General features: G+C 37.2%; 4 protein-coding genes across 4 annotated transcripts; 1 reads left to right on the forward strand and 3 right to left on the reverse strand.

Moving 5' to 3' along the window:
• Positions 1-129: 129 nt before the first annotated feature.
• Positions 130-1,116, reverse strand: K444DRAFT_390126 (uncharacterized protein). Its single transcript, XM_024872428.1, has 2 exons — positions 677-1,116; positions 130-597 (listed from the first exon to the last, which is right to left on the reverse strand). Exons 1-2 carry the CDS (start codon positions 941-943, stop codon positions 220-222), a joined length of 645 nt encoding a protein of 214 aa, XP_024737206.1. The 5' UTR covers positions 944-1,116; the 3' UTR covers positions 130-219.
• A 5,524-nt stretch (positions 1,117-6,640) lies between these two features.
• Positions 6,641-8,050, reverse strand: K444DRAFT_528229 (sterigmatocystin 8-O-methyltransferase precursor; the record flags this gene model as incomplete). The annotated part of the gene is made up of 4 exons (XM_024874704.1): positions 6,641-6,815; positions 6,929-7,519; positions 7,576-7,832; positions 7,889-8,050. The coding sequence occupies 4 exons, from the start codon at positions 8,048-8,050 to the stop codon at positions 6,641-6,643; spliced, it is 1,185 nt and encodes a 394-aa protein (XP_024737207.1).
• A 4,176-nt stretch (positions 8,051-12,226) lies between these two features.
• On the forward strand, positions 12,227-19,613 carry K444DRAFT_652598 (glycosyltransferase family 1 protein; the record flags this gene model as incomplete). Its single annotated transcript, XM_024885811.1, has 4 exons — positions 12,227-12,311; positions 12,403-12,607; positions 12,645-12,959; positions 18,814-19,613. 4 exons carry the CDS (start codon positions 12,227-12,229, stop codon positions 19,436-19,438), a joined length of 1,230 nt encoding a protein of 409 aa, XP_024737208.1. The 3' UTR covers positions 19,439-19,613.
• Positions 19,614-20,041: 428 nt separating this feature from the next.
• On the reverse strand, positions 20,042-21,435 carry K444DRAFT_652599 (uncharacterized protein). Its single transcript, XM_024885812.1, has 3 exons — positions 21,243-21,435; positions 20,677-21,180; positions 20,042-20,593 (listed from the first exon to the last, which is right to left on the reverse strand). Exons 1-3 carry the CDS (start codon positions 21,321-21,323, stop codon positions 20,372-20,374), a joined length of 807 nt encoding a protein of 268 aa, XP_024737209.1. The 5' UTR covers positions 21,324-21,435; the 3' UTR covers positions 20,042-20,371.
• Positions 21,436-26,847: the final 5,412 nt, after the last annotated feature.

The raw sequence follows: 26,847 nt of genomic DNA on the forward strand, positions 1-26,847 counted from the left end.
GAGAACATCACCTTAGTTGAACCGGGGCCTTAGAGTAGTCAACAGGGACGGCTTTCTTACAGCAATCCTTGACCAAACTATGAATGCCGAAGACCTTGTCACAGACGTTAACACACATGGCATGCTCGTTGGTGAAATCTTGTCCAAGATAAGAAAACCATCAAGGCCACTTTTCTTTCGTGTAGTTGCCCATCAAGTCTTGCGGGGATCGGAAGAATTCTAAGTATACAAAACAGCTATAGCAATTACACCCCCAAGACTAACGGCCGCCAGCCAGCGTAATCCAACGCCACTTCCTCTTGAGCTATACCCCAAAGATGTTGTCGAGCCGCTACTGGGACTTGGGCTAGTCCCAGGAGAGCTAACAGAACTTGGACTGCTTCCTGAATAGCTAGTAGTGCTTGGACTACTCCCTGCATAGCTGACGGTTGATGGACCAGACCCACTGCCCGCAATGTAGGGACATGGATTGCACTCTCCGTATGAAAACCCGCATGTCCTTCCCAAGACACATGTCCAGCCGACACCGTCTTCGGTTACCGCAGCGCAAGCTTCGACATTTGTACATGTGTGTCCCCCGGAAGGAGAACTAGATGGCTATAATACGCATCATTTATCAGCGTTGGCTTTCGCGACAGGAGAGAACAAGATGGTATGTCTTGCTCTAGAGACTTACCGCTGCTGCGGTGCCACACTTGGTTGGATCAGATGCTGGGCAACATGCCTCGGCCGATGTCCCTTCGTTGATACAGGTATAACCATTCTCACAGCATCCTCCTCCACAGCAGCCTCCAATTGTACAGCACCCGCTCACGCCAGGACAGTTAAAGGTCGTGATACCACAGCTCAGGAGAGGGCCAACGCTAATCGTTCCAGTCTGTGCTTTAACTCGGTGTGTCGAAAAGAAAAAGAGAAACAGTAGGGGTAGAACTTTGTTCAACATTGTGAGGGAATTGTCTGCGGCGCAGTTGCAATGCGATCTCGACGGTAGCTAATGCGACTTTGAAAAGCTCTGAATTTCGCATCCTCAGTCGCGACCTTCGCGCACAATATGTACGAGTAGCCATGAGCATTTCGCCACGGAGTTGGTGGTCTAGATTAGGCTCTTCAGTATCGCCAATGGTTACCTTCTTGGTTCAATTGATATCAGACGGCCAATCATCGCATGCTTAAATCCTGGAGTTATTGTTTCAATACTCCTGTGGCTGCAGGAGCTGTCCTCGCTCATTTCGTTCACCGGGCTCTCCCGCGTCTTGGCGAAGATCTACAACCCTAAAAGAGTCCAAGGTAGCCATTGCCAAGAAAATCAATGTGGCAAAACACGGGCGTACGACTGCTGCTTGGGCGAGCTTTTTATGTGTGGCTTGCAGCTGAAGTAACCTGCTGGTTTTAAGATCTGGAACCGAGCCTCAACGGGGCAGACCTACAAATCATATTTACAGACTTGGGTTCGTCCTTCATGCATGCTAAACCAGAAGAAGCTGAAGAACATAAGCTTATATATGCCTCCATATTCATTTTCCCTTGTGAAAGCGTTGCACTTTAGCTTTACACCCCCTGTACCATGTTAAATGTGACGACCGCTGCCGAGGAAAGATAGGAGGCGAATGAAGAGCTCGTGTTGGTGCCATTTGGTCGGTGCCAACCTGGAGCCGGCCTGCCGTCGCTGAACCACCTTTGGTGAGTGGCGCACAATCAGCCGCACTTTTGACCCCTATCTCTCCCCGCATATGCATCCAGGCCTCTATTTGTAAGGGCGTGTTCAAGGCCCAGGTGGCTGTTATTGAATTCTCTGGCTTAAAAAATGTGCCATCGATTTCCTCTATATTTTGCCTACTCTCGTCTATTCTCACGAGCCCGGCCTCAAAAGTCCGTGTTTTTAGCGATATTTTCAGGTATCGCAAAACCAAAGTCTCCCACTTCACTTGACAAATATATAATAACTATTAATTATAACCTATTATAATTTATATATATATATGATTAAAGAAGCTAGAGTGAGTTTTAAAACTCTTTTAAAGCGATTTAGAGAATAAGATAAAAGGCACAAAATTGGGTTTGGCGTTCGCTTCTTAGCGAAATGCCCTAAAAACACGGACTTTTGAGGGTGGGCTCGTCAGGAGTCAGGACCCACCGTGCGGCAACACAATAGCGAGGATCCACTTTCTCCCAGGCTTATATGCGGCCGGATCCCGCCAGGCACGTCGGCAGCTGTCACACACCACCTATTCTATTATTCTCTAAATGGGGTAATCGTTCAAAGCGATAATCAGCAGCAGTGGTTTCTTCGAATCGGGGCTGGCCTTGCTTTCTTAACCAAAACACTTTTGACGGCGACCTTGGCATACACCCAAATACCCTGCGCGGCGTGGATCCCCTTTTCAGCGCCGTAATAAGGGCCTGGAATTTCACGGACTTGGAATACTTATTTTTTTTTTAGAAATTAAGAATTATATAATAAAACGCATTCCCTTAGCTTATAAGATAATTCCTTTAATTAATAGCTTATTCTAACTTAATATTATATAATTATATTTTTAATATATAATTAAATTAAAGTAATAATAATAAAAACTTAAAATAACTTTTCAGGAAATTAAGAATTATATTTTGAAACTTATTTCCTTAGTTTATTATATAGTTCCCTTAAATACTATTTGTGACGGCGGGATCGAGGCAATGGTATAAAGGCTCAAAGATCCAGGAAAATCCCATATATTGAGAATACTAAGCTAAGGAGAAGAAGGAGAGAGAGAAGGAAAGGGGATAAAAGGAGGGAAATACTAGCTAAAACCACTGAAACGCCGGCTAGCTAGGTGAAACCAGTCATGTGATAGCCACCCCCCTTTGGCCCCCAGCCAGCGCCGTCACACTATTTTACATTAGCCTTATATTATATAATTCCCTTTAATACCGTTTTATATTAGCTTTATATTATATAATTATGTTTTTGATATATAATTAAATAAGAGTTATAATAAGAAAAATTATAAAATTATATTATAAAATGCATTCTCTTAATTTGTTATATATTTCTTATATAAACCGCCTTGTATTACTTTTATATTATTATATATTTAATAATTTGAATTTGAAAATATAAATAATATTATAAAATATATTTCTTTAACTTCTTATATAAGTTCCTTAAATACTAGTTTATATTAGTCTTAGGGTTAGCGGACTTTATATTGTGAAGTTGCTAAAAGCCATTCGAGACCACAGTGTTTAAAGGAGTTAGAGATTGCAGACTACTAATAGCTCTTGCAATATTCTGGGGCTGTCTGTTCAATGTACCATTCATCCTTGGTCAAATCGGAGAACCAGTACTAGAGGAATCGAGAGCTCGTATTGCGTGTTAAAGGCACGGCATTCGCTGGCCCGGGTTGAGATTCCGTATTTGATACGAGAGAGGGGGCTCAGTGCTGATTTTGTTTTGGAGAGGGAGAGGGAGACGGGGATAGAGAGGGGGCGCGCATGGCGAGGTGTGGGCATAGTTGTTTGTTTGAGTGAGTGCTGGATTGTTGGGAATAGAGGGAAGGTTGAGTTGATGTTTAGATATTGATTTTGATGTTAATATTGGAAGTGTGTTAGTAGTGGAATGGAGCGGGAGGGGTTGGGGAGGTAATGATGGGTGGATATTTAGAGAGGTTAGGACTGGGTTATTCAAGGTGAGATGGAGAATCACTTAGGGGAAGGCGTTTGGCCTGGTAGTATTTATTAGGGGGTGTGTGAGTGATTGATTACCTTTAAGCGAGGAACCCCTTTATGACCGAATCTTGCCATGCGTACGAGTAGTTTCATGATAAAAACTTGTAGTAGTCACATTCGGGAATCAAAATGATCTCTGGTTATTGTGAAGGGGGCATGGCGCTTTTTGGGAACAATTTTGGGAGTATTCTTTAAGTTCACTCGCAGGGACAACCGAACTTCTAGCTTCAAGAAAGGCGGAAATGCTCTGATGTTGATACGGCAGAACGCACATAGCCTATACAGCTCTTCGCGGACAGAATTCGAGAAAGCAGGAACATCTAGGAAGGAAGATCATCTCTGCTAGGGACTTCTACAATAAACGTTTAGGGGATTTAGTTTCAGGATACACCGAGCCGCCAAGTAGCAGTAGGGGTTCCAGCACCGCATCTCGTCCCAATATCTGATCTCTGCCCCGTCTCCCCTAGAATCAAAGGTAACCCAACGAGAATCTATGAACTCTGTTTAGGACTCAGAGGGGACGTTTATTGCGGTCCTTGATTTGTCCAAGGGCGTGAAAACCTCGCTTCAAATGCCCAGTCGGCGCTCTAATCCATTTCTTGTCAGATATTCCACATGCTTCTATACCTTGTGGTATAGTTCTTATTGCGCTTAAATATTCCCTGATCCACGCCTCACCGGTTCTACTTCTCCTATATCTCGCATTGTTCTAGATCTCAGCCACTGTTCGATCTATCCCTCATCCTCTCAAAATCACTACAACAGCCTCGTGGACCTTTGACTTGTAAGCCTGTTCAATTTCTGACTGGGAAACAATAAACTAATCGCCTCAGGCAGCCTCCATTAGACTCGAGAACATTGAGATCAAGGCAATCAAAAGCAATGTCTCACATCTTGAAGCCTTATTTCATTGCTTCATTCCTGCTATTATAATTATATTATTTCCTTATAAAATTATATTCAATTAATAAATATATTTTTAATAAAATCTATATATAAATAAAAAACATTTTAAAGTTATTTCTTTTCTCTTTATTTTATATATAAATGTCTTAATAATTATAACTTCTTTTAAGAAGCTTTTAATTATAAATTTACTTAGTTTTATAAAATATATTTAATAATATTTTCATAATCTTTATTATCTTGTACTATTTATATGGCTTGTACTCCAGATTTTGCCGCATTGTAGGTGAAGTCACCTCTAATCCAGGCTGATCCCTGGAGTCGAAGATGAGCCCGCTCTTGGCATTTATGATCTGGGAAAACCTAATTCAAAGATTATTTTGGGGATCATCCCCTGCGGCGTCTATTACGGCAACGGGTTCAACGGGGTTCCTGCGATGCCGAAGTGCCGGGGTGCCTTGAAAACGCCCCTTCGTAAACGTACTGACAACCAATTAAGAGACGAACGTGAGTGCCATTGAGGTGGAAAATCTTCAGCCGCATTTGGAGCTTAGGAAAAGAGGATAGAAACCGTTTCCTGATTGGTTTGGAGATTCAGATTAAAAATACCAATTATTTTACCTTGTAAAAGTAAATCTTGAAGCTTCATGTCAGCCTTAATAAGTGGGAAGATGAAGGGATCAGGGGGCGCAGCTTTCTGGTTTCTGGACTCGAGCGATATGAGTGGCTGAATTGGCGAGTTCGATCCCCTTTTTCGAGTCCGATCTGGTTGGCTGCTGCTATACGACCGTTGTCTATTTTGTGGACAACAGGACGCGGCTTTGATCCATTCCCGCCAGGAAAGACGAGGACAAAGCGGGTGAGCACAGCAGCCCGGGTCCTCTTAGTGTCAGTATTGATACGTGTGCCATCTCCCAAGCGTAGCAGACGTCTGGTCCCCGTAACGGCTAGAAGATCAAGAAGTGAACAATCGGAAGGCACGCACAAGATGAGCTGAAATATGCGACGAAGACCTCACTTGAAGGCAAGATCACCACGATGCAAACATCACACACACTAGCTGACAGGCCGCCATTTCCAGAATGATAATACATTACACCTCCCACCTCCCTTAGTCTTGAACCTCACACATCTACGGCCGACATCAAGCCTCGACGACAAATAACCATGGCGCAACTTACTAGAGCTTTCAGTCTATGCCAAGATGGGGATGTCGAAGCATATTTAAAACAGCTGAAGCTTGGAAGACACTCAAAAAGGATTCATAAGTCTGTAAAGGCTAGTTAGAAACTTGTAGGGAGGATGTCTAGTAATAAATGTATTTTTGCGACCTAATGAGTACTAAAATAAAAGTACTTCCTTGCTTCGCTTAATCTCTTGCATTAGGTTCGGAGCACACGACTTTTTCCAGTCAAATGCTCATGACTTTGGGGTTAAATACGTCCAGTTTTTTTGTTGCCACTTTTCCGAGCTCGATTGTACGTATGTCTGGCGCTTGGTGCCTTGCCGCTCTGCCGTCCTCATACAATTTGATTGAATCGCATGCCAACTCGAACGCCAATGTTTGAATATCATCAACTTGGGAAGGCACAGAATTTTCCATTCACAATCAATGCTGCATATAAGTGTCAATAGTTTTGATGCTTCGCAAGTGGAACCAAGTTTGCCTCGCTCATTTTGAAGGCAAACCGAGCCCCAAAATTATCACAGTACCCTTTTCAATCCGCACTCCTCAACTTCAAATTTATATCTTCAGTTATGAATCCCCAATGCGGAGTATCTTACAATTTAGATCCTGATCTTATGACCGAATAAAATTCACCTAATTTAAGACTTCTACCTAAGTACCTACCTAGCTCAGGCAAAGGGTGCCCACAACACCGCCAAGACCATCTATTTATACGAAGAAGCCTGTCAAGTAGTAATTCATCACGAGCAAATAGAATGTGGCTTTGTAAGGAGAGGTACGGGCCGTGTTCTACCAACGCGTCATGAATATCATGCTCACAAGTTAACAACCAGCTCAGTCCTTCCTCACAGCCTCAAATACCGTCCCACTACCATCCAACTGCGTCTTAGGTGTCCAAACCTTGACTACGCTCAACCCAGCTTCCTCAAGCAAAGCAACCCACTGCTTCTCCGTCCTCTCCATACTCGCAAATAGCGCCATCATCGAAAGATCAATCTCCGCGTTATACCTGCAGACAACATCGTCAGCATACATAGGAGAGAGATTTCCAAGAACGAAGGTGGACGGGCGGTAGTTTCAAAGAGCCGTAGCATGCGAAACAAGTGATGAGAATGCACTTACAACGAAGCTCCCATCTCCGGCAAGAAATTCTCATTGACAAGCAACACACTATCCTTCGTCATAGCCTCCCGAATCCCTTTAAGTATCTCAATAGCAGGACCATCAGGGTGATCGTGTAAGATTTGTCGCATATAGTAAGCACGCGCTCCTTGCACCGGTTGCGGTGTAAAGAAGTTATAAATCTGTCGTTCAATCTTTGGGTCTAGATAGGTGATATTGCTGATGACAGGTTCGAGATCCTGCAAGATAAGCTTCCCAGGGAGATTTGGAAACCGTTTGTGGAAAGCAGATAAGTCGTGCCCTAAGCCGCCACCGATGTCGACGAGGAGAGGGGAGGAGGGATCAGTGGAGCTGAAGCGTGATTCAGTGGGAAAGAAGTCAAACCATTCTTCTCCCCGCCCCATGCGCGTGAGGGCCATCATGCGGTTGAAAGCTTCTTGCTCTTCGGGAATGGATTTCAACCAATCGAAGTATGTGCCCTTGAAGTTGAAGGCGAACTGGAAAGGCCCCGAGGTCATGGAGTTGGGATTTGCGTAGCCGTTTACGCGGAAGTATTCGGGGAGCTTAACGAGGGCTTGGGCGTGTGGTGCCCTGTCGGTAATCTTAGCCTTTTCTTTTGGGAGAGAGAACTGTGGATGGAGACAAACATATGAACAATCACATCAATCAATGGAGATTTGGGCCCGAATAATTCAGTCTTGGGAGTCGTTGTGTAGTGCCGAACTCCAAATTCCTTCGCATAGCCAGTGGCTGTTACAACTCTCATGATACGGGTGACGAGAATCTCGTCAGACTTGGTCTTTTCCGCCAGCTCCAGGGCAGTGATGCCTCCTTCTCCCGCACCGAGGAGAGCAGGGAAGAGTCCCATGTCAACAGCTGTTCGGATGGCTGCTTGGCGATGGATCTATTGTGTCCGTTAGCTCTGGCAGCCCAGTTGGGTGGAATATTGTCTTTATTTACACCAAGAACAATGGATGCAGTTGCATCTAGAGGGGATTCTGATGCCTCTTGGAGTCGTTTGGAAGCTGCCAGAAGCTGTTGACGATCGGCGTCAGATGGTGGCGCCTGGCCGAGACTCGCTATGGCTGCATCGATGGAAGTGACAAGCTGGGAGATATCCATCGTTGTTGGAGGTTTTATTTTATGGCCGCAGTGGGATTTTGATCTTGAAGAGAAGCAAAGTTGAAGGAAGATATCTGCCATGGAAAAAACTGGAGGGGTATTGCCAATTATATAGGGATTTTTGAACTGCCTTTAAGAAGAGGGACAGCAAAGAACAGGACGCGGAATTGATTTAACCGCCTTGTAGGAACCAGGATGGGCAATAAGCCAGTCAGTCAGCCGCAGCTGAGGATATATACCTTGCATTTAGCGGAGAGCAGCTTACTCCTTTGACGTCCAGTTGTTGGTTTTACAGGAAGCAGCTTCCGGTTCGGAGAAACCACTACGTAGTGTTCGCTTCCATCTTGCTCTTTCTCACGATACGTTAGTTCGTGCCTGCGAACTGCATTCTTACCGCAAAAGTCTATGCAGAAGCTGAGATGCCAGTTTGTAGCGAGGGTTTCTGACTCGCAGCTGGTTGGCGGGAAAGTGCGATTGGCTGGCTTATTAATAACTCAGCCACCACCCCCCTGGTGTCCTGGAAGGTCTGGGTGAGTCAGCAAATGGCTGACAATCACCACGATTAGCGAGATAGCTCGTGATTTGGACTAATAAACAGTAATAAAAACACGAGACCAATCGCCTACCACCTTATCGGATCTGTTGGCAACGCTTCTGCTGTCTATATATTGTATACGGGTATATAGAGCCGCTATGCTAGACGTTTGGGAGCTCTTCTCTGCCTATCTGGGTAGATATGGATCAGTTTCCTGTTACGGGTAAACCTATATGCTGCGCTATTACGTCTTCGAGATTACTCTTTTGAACGAATTATATGGGTAGATACCGTTTGCATTAACCCAGAGGAGCAGGGTCGACAGGTTCAGCTTGTGGAGAACATTTCGGTCGTATCCGTATAGTTAGCCACTTAACGAGCCTGCAATCATGGGTCTGTGCGTACAGGCGCTCTTTCAACCAGCCCCCCACTAAATTAGAACAACCACCCTGAACATACCCCTACCGCTCGATTTTCAGTACGAAAAAGGCTATGAGATCCCTACGAAACACAAGGAGGCTATATACTAGCTTTACTGGTTTGGAAAGGCTCCCGTTTGCGCCTTAATAGTATGATACAAGCTTGGCAATACCACGATCCAAAAGATCCTTGGCTACTGTGGTACGGCAAGCCGTACTCTCCAAAAATCATGTTATTTTGGCGGTTTTGAGGTTTTGGTCACATGGCAAAGGCCGCGGCCTTTTGCACGTGACTTGCGGAAATCACATAAGAAAGCTGGTTTTTCTGTAGTCCTAGAGAACAATCCCTCCTCAGTATTCAATCAATTGAGCTTTTGCACACTGCACACTGTTTATGCTTTACTATTTACGCTTTTGATCTTGTTGTTTTGCTGTCAAGTCACGTTTTGCGCTCTGGTATACTTTATGTGGGTTTTTGTCTTGTCGCAGTTTCCCTCCCACACTACCCAGCCCCAGAACGACGATGCCCTAATTAAAAGGACCCTACCTTCCTCCTATCCGATCGAGAAGTTAATAAAGCTATTATATACTACTTATAGCAATAGGAGATATGAATAATAAACTAGTAGAAGATATGGAAAGAGCTTGAGTTTAAGTACTCTATATAAATACTCAGGTGCCAGATATATTAATAAGGCTATTACCGTTATATAGTATATCAAAAGCCTTATTTAACTCTTATATAAGTTACTATATAATATTTCTAGGTAATAGTATATCTTTTCTAGATTATAAAGTAGTTATAAGTTCTTTAGTTAGACGAGATTACCTTCCTTATTATAATAGCGGGATTAAGGTAATAGCCAGGGCTCAAAGATCCAAGAATCTCATATATTAAAAATACTAAGCTAAGGAGAAGAAGAAAAGAGAAAGAGAAGAAAAGGGGATAAAAGAAGGGAAATACTAGCTAAAACTACTAAAACGCCGGCTAGCTAGGTAAAACCAGTCATATGACAGCCACTCCCCTTTAGCCCTAGCTAGTGCCGTTACACTGTAGTGGGGTTTTTTCTCTCTTGTCCCGTGACTACCGTCACGTGTCCTGCTTCCCAGGCATGCTGGCGCTAGTTTAAGGGGTTGCATAAGACTTCCGTCCATACGTACGATTAGCCTTCTCAATACATCATACTTTAGAGCCCCTTATTTTCGACCTTTGCTTTACTTCTTACTACTATTGAGAGTGTTACTTTTGAGTACTTAGTTTATTACTTCCCCTTTACCCTCTCCCACCCATCCAAACGCCTATATATGGTCCGAAAACCATATAACAATCAAATCCCCATCACAACACTCGTTAGAGGACGATTTGCGAAGGCTAGGGTTACAAAAAATACGAAAAAGGGAAAGTCGGAGAGATATTATAAGAACTATATTTAATATTAGTTTCACTATAGTTATATAATACCTATTAATGCGTGGGGAGCTATTGGTTTTGGATATAAAAGCTCTTTGATTTTTATTAACGGTATAGGCAAGAAGGGGGCCTTTAAACAAGTCAATTACCTAGTACAAGTTCTCAACTACTTATAGCCAATACTGGACGCTTTCGCCTTTATTACTCACCAATTACAACCGGCAATAGAGCCCTTATTTATGGAAGATGGTAATTCAGCTTATGGTTACAAGTCTACGTCAAATTACTATACACAATACCGTTCAAAGCATGGAATCGTCCTTCTACCTCATCCTTCTACTTCATCCTTCTACGTCTCCTGATATAAACCCTATTAAGAAGTGCTGGCGGTGGATTAAACAAGCTCTCTATTAACGAAATCGCCAACCTATGACTGAGGCAGAGATAAGGCAGGCAATATGTTGCATGGCAACTGCATGCCAGTGGTCACGTGCAGGCTCACGTGACCATACTCACTATATTTAAGCTTTGGCCACCCGTGCCACACCTCCTTTCTTCTCATCTATCAATATATTATTATTACAATACAACAACATTGTTTTATTGTAACACAATATTAGAAGAGTGGGAGGCAATACCACAGGACTGGATAAACAAGCTGATTTTAAAGCAAGAGCATTGGGTACAAGTACTTCTGCAGCGGCATGGGTGGTCAACTCCTAATTAAACGCTGCTTTGATATCTAACTTTCGTGATTTTTGATGAAAAATGCCTTGTGTGCACAGACCCATGATCGCAGGCTCGTAATAACATATCTTGTATCTGTCTAGTTAGCTACTTAATAATATATCTGATATCAGCTGATATAAGATTCTCGATCCAGAAGAGCTTCAAACCTCCAACTTGCTGCTTGTTATATTTCTCTCTATATAAAAATTTCCCATTCCATATATCGACGAGAAATTCAAGCAAATGGCATCTCAAGAAGGAGCAAAACAATCTTTATCGTGGAAGGTGTAACGGAGTTAGACCACACTTTGCAGTTAGGCTTTACCTGAAGGCTTTATCATCGCAATATCACCCACCTCATACCCCTCGTTCCAAGTTCCCTCCGAGACCCCCACTCTGCTACGGTTGGCCGTAACAAGGCAGAGCGACGCTGGTTGGTGAGTTCTTGCTTAACGAGCCTGATCGCATAAGTCTGTGCTTTTAGCGTATTTGCTAACAAAAGAGCCCTGAAGAGAACTTTAATAATTTTAAATTATATCGCAAAAACTTTAAATAAGTTCTTAAAACTAAAAATAGATTCATTTGTTTAATACCCTCGAGTTTTAAGACATTGTGGTTTATAATTGTTTGATTATTACGAAGTAAAGTGAATGACTTGCCTTTGGCGAGGCCTGAAAACATCGTTAAAAGCACAGGCTTATGCGACCAGGCTCGTAAGCGAGAAGCCCCCTGTTAATATTCCTCAGGGGTATCTGCCAAGGGGTCGCGGCCTCTCGAGAATTGAGAATGAATCAGTGATCCCACGACAAACCCAGGGTCACAAAATAGAAGTCTTTGGGTTTTACCCATGCTTGCGAAGACTTGTAAGGCCCGAAGGTACGTGTCCCTGCATCTGCAGACAAGAGACGGTAGCACAAGTATTAAACTCAGTACCCGGCTGCGAGCAGGTTCTGATTTCCACCCCCACACACTTCTAACTCAGGAGAACTTACCTCCGGCCTCTTCACTATACCGTTCTGACGTATACTCAAGAAAACATAAAACTATCCATTATATTCCGTTCGTTCCACTAATCCTTCGGAATGGCAGCGAGCATCAAACCGCTCATTCTTGTTTGCTGTACGCCGATATATGGCCATTTGATGCCAATTCGCGCAATTGGCAAAGGCAAGCTCTTCCTGCCACCATTGTTATCCCACTCCAAACCAGAAATCATAGTCCTCTGGGTCTAGGATCAAACTCTTCTGACGACTTCTAGAACTTATCGCTCGTGGTTACGAAGTTACGTTCGTAACCGAATCTGCGTATCGCAAAATCATCGAAGAAATCCGCGCATCACTTGTGCCTCTCTCCGGATACGGCGACTACACCGAAGCAGAGATCGACGAAAGATGGCCGGTTAGGGAGACATTGCCTAAAGGCCCAGTTCAGCTGGCCTTTGATCTGGAGGAATGTTTCATTAAGTCCATACCAACACGAGGCTCAGCAAACCGCGTTGAGGATCCACAAAGAAAGGCACCCTAGCAGACCGATCATTCTTCTGAATGAAGGCATATTCTACGGATCGTTGCCAGAAATGGCTGGTGCCCCCGGTCTCTGCCCCACAGCAGCTATTTCCCTTGGAATCGTCCCCCTCACTCAATCAAGCATCGACTGCCTACCCTTCGGCCTCAGTCTCCCACCAGACAGCTCTCCAGAGGGCCGAGAGAGAAACAAGGCAATGAACAAAGGCATTCAGGAGCAGCTGTTTGCAAAAGCGCAGGCTACATTCCTGGAAATCATGGAAACCTTAGGTGCAAGGCGAGAAGGATTGCAGTTCTTATAGACGCTGGATACCGTCTGCCAGATCGATTCCCAGTGTGGGCTCCGATAAGCTCGATAAGCGATGATTAGATAATCGCGCTAATTTGTCGATAATCGATAATTATCGATAATTGGCGATAATTATTATTCTAGGCGGTGAGGGGCCCGGCAGAATCTGCCCCTCCTGCTCTCTGTTCTAATTAATTAATTAATTAATTAATATTTATACTAGTTCTTTAAAGAATATAACTAATTTGAGATATATTAAAAAAGTAATAATTTGAGTTATTACTTTATTAATCTAATAGCTAGCTAACTGCTTTGCCTTAGATATAAAGGTTAATTCCCTAACGCCTGACCTGGTTACTTTGCTAGTAACCCAAGTAAACTAACTACCCTATAGTATTGCTATAAGGCATTCGCCAACCTTGCTAATGCCTATTATTCCTAATCTTATTTATTAAACTAGCTTTATATCCTTTTTCTGGATAGTAATCCGCTTTATATAAATAGCTATAAGGTTTATTACTAGAATTAGATTAGTATAAAAATTAGTATAATTAAGAAAAATAACTTATACTCAAACTCTATAATAAGAAGCGTCTCTGCAGACTCTTATAAAGTATATAAAGCCAAAGCTTAGATATATATATCTTATTTACTTTTTTAAGCTAAAATCTTCTTTACTAATTAATAAAATAGTATCTTTGAAATTAATAAATTAGTACTTCTTTAATATTTTCTGATTTCTTAAAGGGCCTTAGCTATAAATCCAGTTAGTAAATATACTAATATTTTTACTAATTAACTAACTACTAGATTTGAACCTATATTTTCTCTTTTATATAATAGTAGAAATATAGCCTTTTCTACTAAGTGTCTTTCTTAGAGCCTTGCCTGCAAGAGCTTTTCTAGAAGTAATATACTTGCTATTAGTTTATTTGGTTTATACTATAGTTAAATCATTAACTAGAGATTATAATTACTATATCTTAATTAATATAGTAATTAATATAAATTAAGAGATATACTATAGAAGGGGTTAATTAAGGGATTAATTAAGGGGTTAAAGTAATATAGTTAAAAGAAAGATATTAGCTAAGGTAAAGTAATAGAGAAGAATAAGATAATAGCTTAAAAAAAATTTATATACTTTAAAAGTAAATTATTTTATATTATAAAGTTAATTTTATTTTACTTTACTTTACTTATCTTTTAATCTCTTCTTAACTACTTAATTATATTACTATATAACTCTATACTATAACCTATAAGTTAGTATTCTAATATACTAATTAATCTATTAATTTCTATATAGATTATTGTTATAGTATATTCTATAATAATAAACTATAATTGGTATACTAAATATATTAGTAATTATAAAATATTACTAATTATTATTAAATTATTTCTAGAGCTTAAGATAATTCTATACTTATATTATATTAATTTTTATACTAATTATAATATTATAGAATAGTAGCTATATTAATATAGTATCTTAACTAGCCTCTTCTATTAGATCTATCCGTACTATTACTTATAAGAGAAAAGTACTAATAGATTTGTCTTAAAACCCAAATACTATAAAAGTATATAAATATAATAAAGCTCTTATAAAAAACCCTATTTATATTAAAATTAAGAAAGTAAAAGTAATAGATTAAAGTATAATTATAATAGTAAAATATAAGATAGTAAGCTCGGTAGTATATAAGAGTACTTTACTATTAAGATAGTAGGAAATAGTATAGAAGTCTATTATAAGTATTAAATTAAGGAGATATTTTCAGAATATTTTTATACTAATCTTTATACTAATCTGGCTTTAGAGAATAATAAGAAAAGAATTAGAAAGTAGTTAAATAATTACTTGACTATAGTAAGTATAGTAGCTTATATATAGCTTGGGATAATAGTAATCCGGTATAAGAAGATATTAAATATAATTCCAAGAATAATATATAGTTTAAGAAAATATAAAAGACTAAGAAAAAGCTTAATTAAGAGAAAGAAATTAAGCGAGTTTTAGAGAATAAAATAAAAGAAAAGGCTAATAGTATATAAAGAGCTTTAGTTAAAATATATAACCTCTTTTTAAATTAATATAAAGATTAGTATAAAACTAACTAAAATAGAAATATAAGTATATTAAGTTTATAGTATAATAGAAAACTTAGTAAAAGAAAAAGAGATTTTTATTTTATAAAATTAGATTATTATATAGTAGATATAGATTTTACTTATCTTTATATTAATTACTAATTATTATATAGTAATTATATTATACTTATTAGTTCTACTAAATTCTTTATATTAGATAAAAAGGCTATTTAGAGAAACTTGGCTAGTTAGATATAGGGAAATAATAAATAGGTTAATCTTTCTAGTTCTATTATTTAGTAGCCAGAATTTAAGGCTAAGTTAAATACTACTAGCTTTTATTTCTTTACTAAATCTCGAAAAGGCTATAAAGTAGTAATACTACTAGTATATATTAGAAAGAAGCTAAAGAATGGCTTATACTAATACGTCTTTTTATCTAACTCTAAGTTATAGGTTATAGAAGATATTATAGCTATTTAATAATATTTAAGAAACTTCTTTAGTAAAAGTAGTAGTTAACTAGATACTATATTTTTAAAATACTAGTAATTATAAATTATAAAGAAAACAATTATAATTATATTAATTTTTATACTAATTTTACTATTTCTTATTAGTATTAATAAAAATACTTAAAATCCTATTTCTTTTCTAATATTTCAAGTATTTTACTATCTTTAAAGTCTTAGCTATTATTTAAGTTCTATTTTATAATACTATATAGTAAGTATCTAAAAAGATTTACTTTACTTTAATACTTATTACTAGAATTAAGAGAATATTAATTGCTATAAATAAGAGCTTTAGCTAATACCTTTTTTATATATCTTAATATTACTATTAAAGTATAAATAAGTCTCTAATATTATATAGCTTCTTCTAATAATAATTCTTATATTTATCTTAACTTGCCGGCTATATATATTTCCCTAATATCTAAGTAATCTTATTAAAATTATCTAGTTTTCTCTCTACTAGCTATTTAATCTCCTTAACTAGTATTAAACTATTAGAGGTAAATATCTAATCTTAATATTTCTCCTAAAGCTTTTTAACTTTAGTTAAAATAGGCTAAACCTATTTTTTCTTCTAATTAGCTCTAATATACTTTATATAGTAATTTAGATAAAGTATAAGAGTAGTAGTATAAAGAAGTATATTATTAGACTTATAGTAATATATATTAAAAACCTTCTATTCTTTCCGGATTCGAGTATAAAAGTCTTTATTATTTATATATATATTCTATTATACTATAGTTAGTATTATTAATTCAAGTAATAAAAATTAGTATAAAGATTAGTATAAAAATTAGTATAAAAATTATTACTTACTAGTAATCTATTAAATACTTGAATTAAAATATCTATTATAAAAAGTACCCAATTAATAGTTATAATATCTTCTTAAATCTTAAAAGTAGTTCTATAGAATAGTTTAAAAAAGATAGAAATTATTTAAAGCCTTCTCTAGTCTTCCGAACTGAGATAATCTGATTTTAGATCTGTAAGATATTTCTTATAATAGATATTAAGATAAGTATATTACTAAAAAGTAATATTAAGTATTATATATTAGCTATTCTATTATATCTAATTATTAAAAGAAATTATTCTTTTAGTAAAAGCTTTAAATCTGGTAATTTGACTAGAAAAGTAACGAATATATATAATAATATTATAAAACTAGCCTAATAGTTCTAAAAGTCGAAATTTTATTTGTTTTTCTTTATTACTTAATAGAGCTTCTAAATCTCCTAAATTCTTTTATTTATTAAGTGCCTCTAATTCTCTATCTATAAAATAAAAAGGCTTATATAAAAAGGTTAATAATATATCCTAAATAATGAATTCGCTATTATAAAGTATTCTATTTTAATTCTTTTTCCTTTAGTAAATAAGTCTAAATAGCTTAATATAATATATTATTTATATTAGTATTATTACTAATAATAGCTTTAAATTATTTAGTAATACTATAGTTTTAAAGTATAGGTTATAAAACTATAAATTAGTCTTCTTCTAAATAACCTAGTATTATATAAAGAGCTAGAAGGGCCTTTATATAATTCTTATCTTATTATTTAATAAAATATATAATAATACCTAAAAGAAAATATTTTTATAGAGAAGTTTAGATATTAAAAGTAAAATAAATACTTGAAACTATAGACTAGAGTTTTTATTATATAATATTCTTTAAGCTAACCTAGTACTTCCTAAACTTTTTTCTTATATAAAAGTAAGTTATAGAAAGAAAGAGCTAAGATTCTAAATTAAGTACTTAATAAAAGATATGAAATTCGGGCTATTTAATTACTTAAAAAGATAGATTATAGATAATAATTAATGAAATTAAAGCTTTATAAATTACTACCTAATTAAGATATTATTAAAAGATATATATATATTAATTTCAGTTATTTGGCTAGATAACTCTACTTATAAATAAAGCTATTATAGCTAGTTAATTACTTTTAATTAAAGTAAACTAATTTTTAATTCGCTCTTAATAGTAATATTATATACTAACTTAAGATAATTATATTAATTAGTAAAGACTAAAGTCAAATAAATATTTAGTAGATTTTCCTTTTTATAAGAAAGATAATAGTAGTATTTAGGTAGTTCTTTTATATCTGGATACCCGAGATAAATATAAGCCCAAATAGCTCTTATAAGTTCTCTTTATTTGGAATCAGATTTGAATTAAGTTGAGTCTATATTAGTAAAGGCTTAATAGATTAATAAGGCAGATTCAGAAGCTATATTTAAATAATAAAAGATAAAGTACTATTATATATTAAAGAGAGAATAAAAGAGAGTATAAAAATTTTAATCTTTTTTAGAAGAAATAGTAATATAAATCTTAGTATTATATATTAAATACTAGCTAGTCTATATTATATAATAAACTATTAAATAGAAAGTATAATAGTATATTTATAATAATTTACTTTTATACTAATCTTTATACTAATTGGTTTATAATTAAACTAGAAAGCGAGATATTTATATAATGGGACTCGCTTAATGGCTGGCTGGGCCCACTTTTATTAATAATTATTGAGGTAATGGGGCTCGCTTAAGGGCTGGCTGGGTCCACTTTTATTAATGGAATTATTAATAACTGGATTAAATACTAGCTAGTCTATATTATATAATAGACTATTAAATGGAAAGTTAAAAAGTCTAATAGTATAGTAATAATAGTCTACTTTTATACTAATCTTAATACTAATCGGTTTATAATTGAACTAGAAAGCGAGATGTTTATGTACTGGGGCTCGCTAGCTGGCTGGGCCCACTTTTATTGATGATTATCGAGGCGATGGGGCTCGCTTAAGGGCTGGCTGGGCCCACTTTTATCGATGATTATCGAGGTGATGGGGCTCGCTTAATAGCTGGCTGGGCCCACTTTTATCGATGGAATTATCGATAACTGGATTAAATACTAGCTAGTCTATATTATATAATAGACTATTAAATAAAAAGTTAAAAAGTCTAATAGTATAGTAATAATAGTATACTTTTATACTAATCTTAATACTAATCGGTTTATAATTGAACTAGAAAGCCGTAATGGGGCTCGTTTAATGGCTGGGCCCACTTTTATCGACGATAATTATCGATATCGATCGTTTATTGATCGCTTAGCCGATAACGATTACTAATCGATAATTTCGATCGATAATTTATCGGAGCCCACACTGTCGATTCCTGCAGATGTGTATTCCTTCCGTCTAGTATCCCCGAAGCGACGCTCCGCCAAGCATCATATTCTCTGGCGGTCTTCCTAAGGGCCATCGCGATGCGTTTTCCGATCCTCCAGCCTGGTGGGACGAAACTATCACCAACAAATCGAAGAAAGCTGTCCTTGTGTCTCAGGGATCCCTCGCAGTGAACTTCTCGGACTTAATTGTCCCGACAATGATTGGTCTTCAGGATCGAGAGGACATCATTGTTGTAGTTGCATTAGGGAAGAAGGGTGCTACCGTGCCGGAAGGTACGCTGGTCCCGGCTAATGCTCGCGTCGGTAGCTTTGTTCCCTTCGATGACGTACTGCCTCATTGGGCTGTATTTGTCACGAATGGAGGGTATGGTGCTTTTCAGCATGGTGTTGGGAATGTCGTACGCTTGGTCGTTGGAGGTACTACGGAAGACAAGGCTGAGATTACTGCGAGAGTTGAGTGGGTTGGTATTGCTGTGAATTTGAAGACTTCGACACCAACTCCAGAAGCTGTGTTGGCGGCTGTGGACGAGGTAATTTCGGGGCCGAAGTATAAGGAAAGATCCTTAGTGCTGGAGGCTGAAATGGCTACTTTTGACTCCATGGAAAATGTGGTGAAGAATATTGAGGAGGTGGTTGCTGGGGAGCCTTAGGAGATTCAATTCTTCTTCACTTTGTTCTTATATATTTGTCTATGCCTTCAGACAAACGCATCATGCAAGGAGAAACCACGGCTTTGCGAAGCATGGCCTTGAGTAACACAGATCTTCTGAATAGTTTCGCAATCTTCACGACAATACAGTAGTATGTTCGAGACTCAAAATCGACTGCCGCTCCTCTTTTCCCTGTGAACCTGTAAATGAAAGAAATTTCTAGGAATCAACTCCTCAAACTTGATTTGACTCACTACCTCAGCGCTTCACCTCTCCTCATCAATACTCCCATCTCATAATAAAGAATCCCAACAGACCAGCGGCTTACTAGGATTGAAAACATGTAAGATTCAGCGCCAGCGACTTCCTCGCCGTCATCGAGCTTGCCAACAAGATCCGGAGGGAATTTATTAGTGCGCCGAGCCAGTTCAAGAACGCCTCGGATGACTAGGTTGATTATTGGGAAGATACAATTGGGGAGGTTAATCTGGGGAGATCAGTCTGGGGAGATTGATTAATCAGATATGGGGAGAATATATATAGGAAGATGGACTAGAAGAAATGCGGTAATTCCTTCACTTTGGAAAACCCTAGATTAATTCTGAAAGATGGAAGTCTGCTTCTATTACTATGATTGATCTATGAGAGAAAGTATTCAAGGATGGGAATCGAGGAGACTGAAAGTCTTCCTTCTGATCAAGTTTGCCGAACAGGTTTGTAACCGACAAGGCTGTGAAATATTTACACTCTGTGGCATTCCGTAGGTGAGATGCAGATAGTAAGCGCGTACGAAGGCATCAAGAAAAAATGCTGGCTGCCATAGCAAGCAAGCAAGGAAGCAGCCCCGTACAACCCACATCACCGGCCGAGTTGTACAATCCTCCCCCTCCACGCCCCTTCTCTCCTTCCCTTCCCTTCCCCACTCAAAGTTACCTACGCCACCGCAAGCGCCTTCTTCCCCTCTAGGGTATTCATGAACAGCGTGACCGGCTGCCCCCAGTAATCGCACGAGCCAAATTTCCAGGCACCGGCGTACTTACGCGAAACCAGGTACTTGATCAGATAGGGTACGAACTTGGGCATGACGGGGAAGGGATGTTTGCCGCCCTCATACGTCTTGTCGGCGTTGAGGAGCGTCATTGGGCCGACTTTTGACTATTGGGATGTGTTAGCACGTTGGGAGGCATAAATCTATATGAACTAGTCGACATGGGCATGTAGAAAAGAGGAAAACCTACCCCATCAATATCCTTCCGCACAATCACCTCAAACTCCTCGTGCACCTTCATGACATCCTTCCCCTGCCCCGTTTCCTCTAATCGCATCAGCGTCGATATCTCATCATTGAAATGCGTCATCAACGGCTCCGAAAAGCCATCAATAAGCTTCAGCAGTCTTTCGGAGTCATACGACTCCTTCCCCGCTAGAGCACTATCGACATATTTCTCAAATGCAGCTAGGCCATCATGGAACTCTTCGTGCTGCTGCACGTTCACAGCCAGAACCCCCTTGGCGCCGGGAATCCGCTCTTCGAAGGCCGAGAAGAGGAACTTCTCTTCGGTCTGATGATGCAGGGCCACCAGCGCCACCCAGCACTGGCAGTAGCTCAGTAGGTCGCGCGAGAGGATCTTGTTGCTGGTTGCGATGAGGGGGGCGTGCAAATATATGCTATTAAGGGCGCGAATGAAGGTGTTGTGCACAAGGGCCATGTGCGAGGCAACGTAGATTACGGGGTTGGAGAGCTAGAGGGGTTAGCCGGTTGGGAGGAGGGCCGGAACGGGAAGGGTGGGGGAGTGGGACTTACGGGCTTGTCTTTGCCAGGCGTGTCGAGGAGCTTGAAGGGCTGGTCGGCCCAGACACCTTCCGGTTTTGCCTTGGGGGACATCCTCGGGGTGGCTAGTGTCAGGACTTGTAGTCAATGCTAATGATTGATTGAAGATACAGAGGCTGTCTAAGCACAAGACGGTTCGATTACTGTTCAAAACATAAGTTCCGGCACCCGTATATGTAAAGTCTAGAACTGCGTACATTGTGAGGGGGAAAATTCGCTTGAGCCTTAGGCACACATTTCGCTTAATTATGGCGCTAAGGAGTATTTAGCCTCGCTCCCAAGCTTCTACGAGCTTCACGCTTCTCTTCTGGAATTGAACGTAATTCTAGAAATCTCTTGTGTTCATACGTAACGTGACTTTCACCTGGTAATTCAGTAACCTGGTACTTGGCACACTTCTGCCTATCTTACCTGAGGATCTTCAACGTGTCCTTTACGGGTGTCACGTGTTTCCGTCTGCGCCCGTACGTTGGCCTATGCGCCGCTGGAGAACTCCAGGACTACTTCACACAGTCTTAGTCCTTTGAACGAACATTAGGCTTCTTACCTAGTCTAAGCCATCTTGTCACGGGTACGGCATTCAGGGCTTGGAAAGCAAAGTAGAAGGTCCCTTACGAAGACGATTCAAAGCTAAGGAAGGGAAAACTAGAATACAGGAGGCTTCGAGGGAATATATGCACCCCACAGTGCGCTAGTCCCGAAGGGGCTTAGCCTTCTAAATATCTCCAGTGCGTTCCAAGCATACTTCCCTAGCGAGGCGGCCGCGTCACGTGCGTCTAGGAGGCATCTGGCATCTGGGAATCGTGACATATCTGTCCTTTTATAGCCATCTCAACAAACGGTGTCGGATCCTCGTACGCTATCAAAATACTAGCCTTTCTATCCTTACGCACATAATAAAAAATCCCACGCCCTTTCATTACACCTTCCTGGCCAGGAATCTTTAATTCGAACCCCGTATTCCGAGTTGTATAGAAAGCGTTCCCGTTATTTATAAGATCTATAGTCTATTAGCTTGTATTCCTAAAGAGACGGAAGAGACAATTAGTACTAAGGTTCGTAATATTAATAGACTTGAGTGAGATAATAAGTCGGGTCTTATTGAAATGCTTTAATAGTTATAGCTATTAGTATTTTTAGAGTTAAAATTAAAGTATATTACCTGGGGTTACATATAGCTTTTATTATATTAAGGCCTTTTCAAGTGATTTGTTTTAGTAATAAGAATCCCGATAGTTTTATATATTCGTTATATAATTCAGAGAAACTTAATAAGTCTGGGCCCTTATATTAATTCCTATACCTGATTTTTATTAGTTTATTTTCCTTGTAATTTAAGGCTAAGTAATAGGTACTTTTAATAAAAATTATTTTGCTTCTTCTTAAGATACTACTTGTTTGAATTTCTTATTAATATATGAAATGGGAAATTTTTATGAAAAGAAATATAAAGAGTATTTTAGGAAAGTAATATTAGTAATATTTATTAAAATAGAACTTGTTTTTTTAGTAATTTATATAGGCTTAAATACTAGTATATATAACTTTAAAGCCTATAGTAATTATAGCTTTAAGTTTTTAAATATAGAAATAAGTATAATTATTATAATAGCGGGATTAAGGTAATAGTATAAAGGCTTAAAGATCTAGGAAAATCCTATATATTAAGAATATTAAGCTAAGGAGAAAAAGGAAAAAGAGAAGGAAAAGGAATAAAAGGAAAGAAATACTAGCTAAAACTACTAAAATACCGGCTAGTTAGGTAAAACCAGTTATATAATAGCTATTCCCTTTTAGCCCCTAGCTAGCGCCGTTATATTACCCTCTCGGAAACCAAATCTAAATATCCTTATTCAGGTATATAAAGGAAATAGGGTTTTAATAAAATCCCTAAAACGGCTAGCTTTTAATAGTTATTATCTGACTAATAGCTACCTCTACCTTTACCTAAGGCTCTAGAACTAGCTTTAGACCCAAAATCGTTTATAGAGTCCAAATTGTCCCTAGAACTATCTATAGAACTATCTAAATTATTTATAGAACCGGAACTAGCCTCCGTATCTGATTTAAACTCGGCTCTAGAGCTAGCTTTACTAGGATCTTATTAGCTTTCGGTCTTTTTAGATAATAAATTATTAGTAGGAAGATATTATAAATAAGCTCCTAAAGTAGGATTATCCGAATTATCTAAATCAGAGAAGTAGTAGTATTATATGAGGGGCGGCCGTATAAGAGGTAAATAAGGAGGAGGCAAATAAGAAAAAGGCAATTAAAGGAGGAATAATTACGGAAGAGGTAATTATGAGATAGTTATTTCTGTTTTAAATTAGTAAACTAGAACTAATTACCGGGTTTTTTTCGTTTTAAATCGGGAACCTGAAACCAATTAGTATATCTCTTATTTTAAATCGGAGAATTACTAATTCTTAGAGGGAAGTGCCGGTTCTTTTACTCTTATTAATATTAAGGAAGCATTATCTGCTCTAGTTAAGGGCCGGATTCCGAGGTTAACTAGGTTATAAAGGACAGGAATCTTTCTTCTTTTAAGTTAGCAGAAGACTAACTATTAGGTTATTATCTATTCTAGTTAAGGGCCAGACTCCGAGATTAACTAGATTATAGAGGATAAGGAATATCGTTTACTCTAGTTAAGAGCCAGGCTTCAAGGTTAATTAGGTCTTAGAGAATATATCTTTCTTTTTTGAGTTTGGGAAAATTACCTACTAAATATTAGGAGCGGAATTTTGTCTTTGCTCCCTAAGGACAAGTACGGGTCCTTTGCTAGTAGTATTATATTGCCTTTATAGGCCAAGTTAAGTAAGCTTAGTATTATATAATAGCGGGATTAAGGTAATAGTATAAAGGCTTAAAGATCTAGGAAAATCCTATATATTAAGAATACTAAGCTAAGGAAAAGAAGGAAAGAGAAAAGGAAAGGAAATAAAAGGAGGGAAATACTAGCTAAAATTATTAAAATACTAACTAGCTAGGTAAAACTAGTTATATAATAGCTATTTCTTTTTGGCCCCTAGCTAGTACTATTATAGTTATTATTAGTATTATTATTATAAGTAATAAATAATTATAAAAAAAATAATATAATAATTAAAATAGTAATTTAAAATCTATTTAAAAAGGAAAATTATAAATAGGAAATTATATAAAAATAATTAGAAATATATTTGTTATATATATATTACTAAATAATACTATTTTTAATTATTATTAGAAAAAGGATATTAGGTATTATATTATAAGAAATATAACTATAGGCTTATTTATTAATTTTTATAAATTTATTAGCTTTCGAGAATTTACTATTATTAGAAAAGGTAAATATAATAATTAATAAATATAAAAGCCGAATATAAATAAAGAATAAAAAACTTTTATAATAGAAAAGTTTATTTAATATTTATTACGGGATTTCTTCTTTTAGAAATAGTTATATAAAGATAATTTATAAATAATTTATATAAAAATAATATTATTATAGAAAAAGTAAAAGAATTAAATAAAATATTAAATAAAACTAGAAAAAAGGCTAAAATATAAAATATTTAGCTCTATTATATTAGAGATAATAGTAGCTTTAAAAAGAGAAAGATAAGAGAATTAAGGATATATAAAAACCCGGAAAATAAAAGTATTATATTTAGATATTTATTTATAAAAAAAAGAAAAAAATAAATAAATATCTTAAATACTAGAGGAAATAAAACTAATATTATTTCTTTATAGCTATTAGAATATAGCCTTTTTCTTTTATTATAAGCTTTTACTAGTTATAAAAGATATATATAATTCCGTTATAATTATTATTATTATTTTTATATTCTTTTTTTAGGGAAAAATAGAAAAATAAAAAAAGTTTTAAAAGTTTTAAAAATATAGGTTATAGGTTTCTTTAGAAACTATTTAAGTTTCTAGATTCTAATAGGTTTTATACTTATATAAGCTTGGTATTTTCTTTACTATAATTAGAGAGTAATTATAAATAATAAGAGAAAGCTATATAATAGGGTTTTTTTTCTCTTATTTTATAACTACTATTATATATTCTGCTTTCCAGGTATACTAGTACTAGTTTAAGGGATTATATAAGACTTCTATTTATATATATAATTAGCTTTCCTAATATATTATATTTTAGAGCCCCTTATTTTTAACCTTTATTTTATTTCTTATTACTATTAAAATTCTTACTTTTAAGTACTTAGTTTATTACTTTTTTTTTACCCTCTCTCATATATTTAAATGCCTATATATGATCCGGAAACCATATAATAATTAAATCCCTATTATAGTATCTATTATATAGGCAAGTACTTAAAAGGCTCGCCTATAACCTAATGCTTTACCTCGGCCCGTTCTAGCTCTCGTTCTAGCGGTTATAAGGCCTTATAGCAGGTATTATGGGAATTGCGTTTTATAATACACGTTTTACGGCAAACTGGCCTGTACTAACCCCCTTACTAGGGTTAGATGAGCTAATTATAGCTTAGGATTCTTATTTTACTATATAAAACGGGCAATTACTAAGGGTAGGGTCTGCTACCAGATTAATAATTATAGTAATTTTTTGCGGAATATATCTTAATGTCTTAAATATCTACGTTATTTTAACTAAAAAAAATTATTATAAATAAGCTAATAAATATAAATTAATTAGTCAAATTAAGGAGAATAATAAGCTAAATCGGCCTTTATTTAAAAAATTTGAGTATACTTTATAATAATATAATATTATAAAATACTTAGATAATATTAAGTATAAAAATAGTTATAAAGGTTATTTATAGTAGTAATAATGGCAAATTAATATAAATAGTAAATAATAATAAGTTCTTTTAAGCAAAACTTAATACTAATACTGTGGTGGGGATTTTACCTCTATTGGTCACGTGGTTCTGTCATGTGACCCCCGGACTTCCGTTTAGTCCGTAGTCCGCTTATATTACCCCTCTCTCCTTCTTGGTTCTTAGAAACAAACCAACCTTCACTCCTTAATTCCACGTCTCACTCGTACGCTGTGATTCCACGCTGTGGAAGCCCATTCTTACTCTATATTACTACTTGTTTTATATCCCCATTACAATGCTGGCAAGCAAATCTGGTTCGCTTGTAGTGGTTGAATAATAGAATGGGTCAAATGGCCGAGAATCAAACCATGTTTATTAACGCGTTAGTTTCACGAAATACGTCGACACACCGACGCGCAGTTAGCACATGGCCCAACGCCACATGGGCGTGTTGTTAGGTTATGTAAGCGCACTGCACGGATGACGCACGGACAAAAAGAGGAAAGTCAGGCCGACTTTCTCACGAACTGTCTTTAGTAGTAGTAGGCTCGTTACACTTACTTAAACGCACTCTCGAAGTTTCATCGAAGCGGCTTTTAGATCGATCATAATTGCAACTGTAACTTCAATTTCACTCCATCTACTACAAGAACTAAAAACAAAGTCCGAATGTCTCGCCCAGTATTCGGTCCAATCTATTCCTCTGGCCCTCAACCCCGCTCGGGGTTCGAATACTTAGGTCTTGGATGGGATGAGATAAGGTTGCTGAATTTGTA

Source organism: Hyaloscypha bicolor (assembly GCF_002865645.1).
Source record: "Hyaloscypha bicolor E unplaced genomic scaffold K444scaffold_60, whole genome shotgun sequence".
Lineage (NCBI taxonomy): Eukaryota > Fungi > Ascomycota > Leotiomycetes > Helotiales > Hyaloscyphaceae > Hyaloscypha > Hyaloscypha bicolor.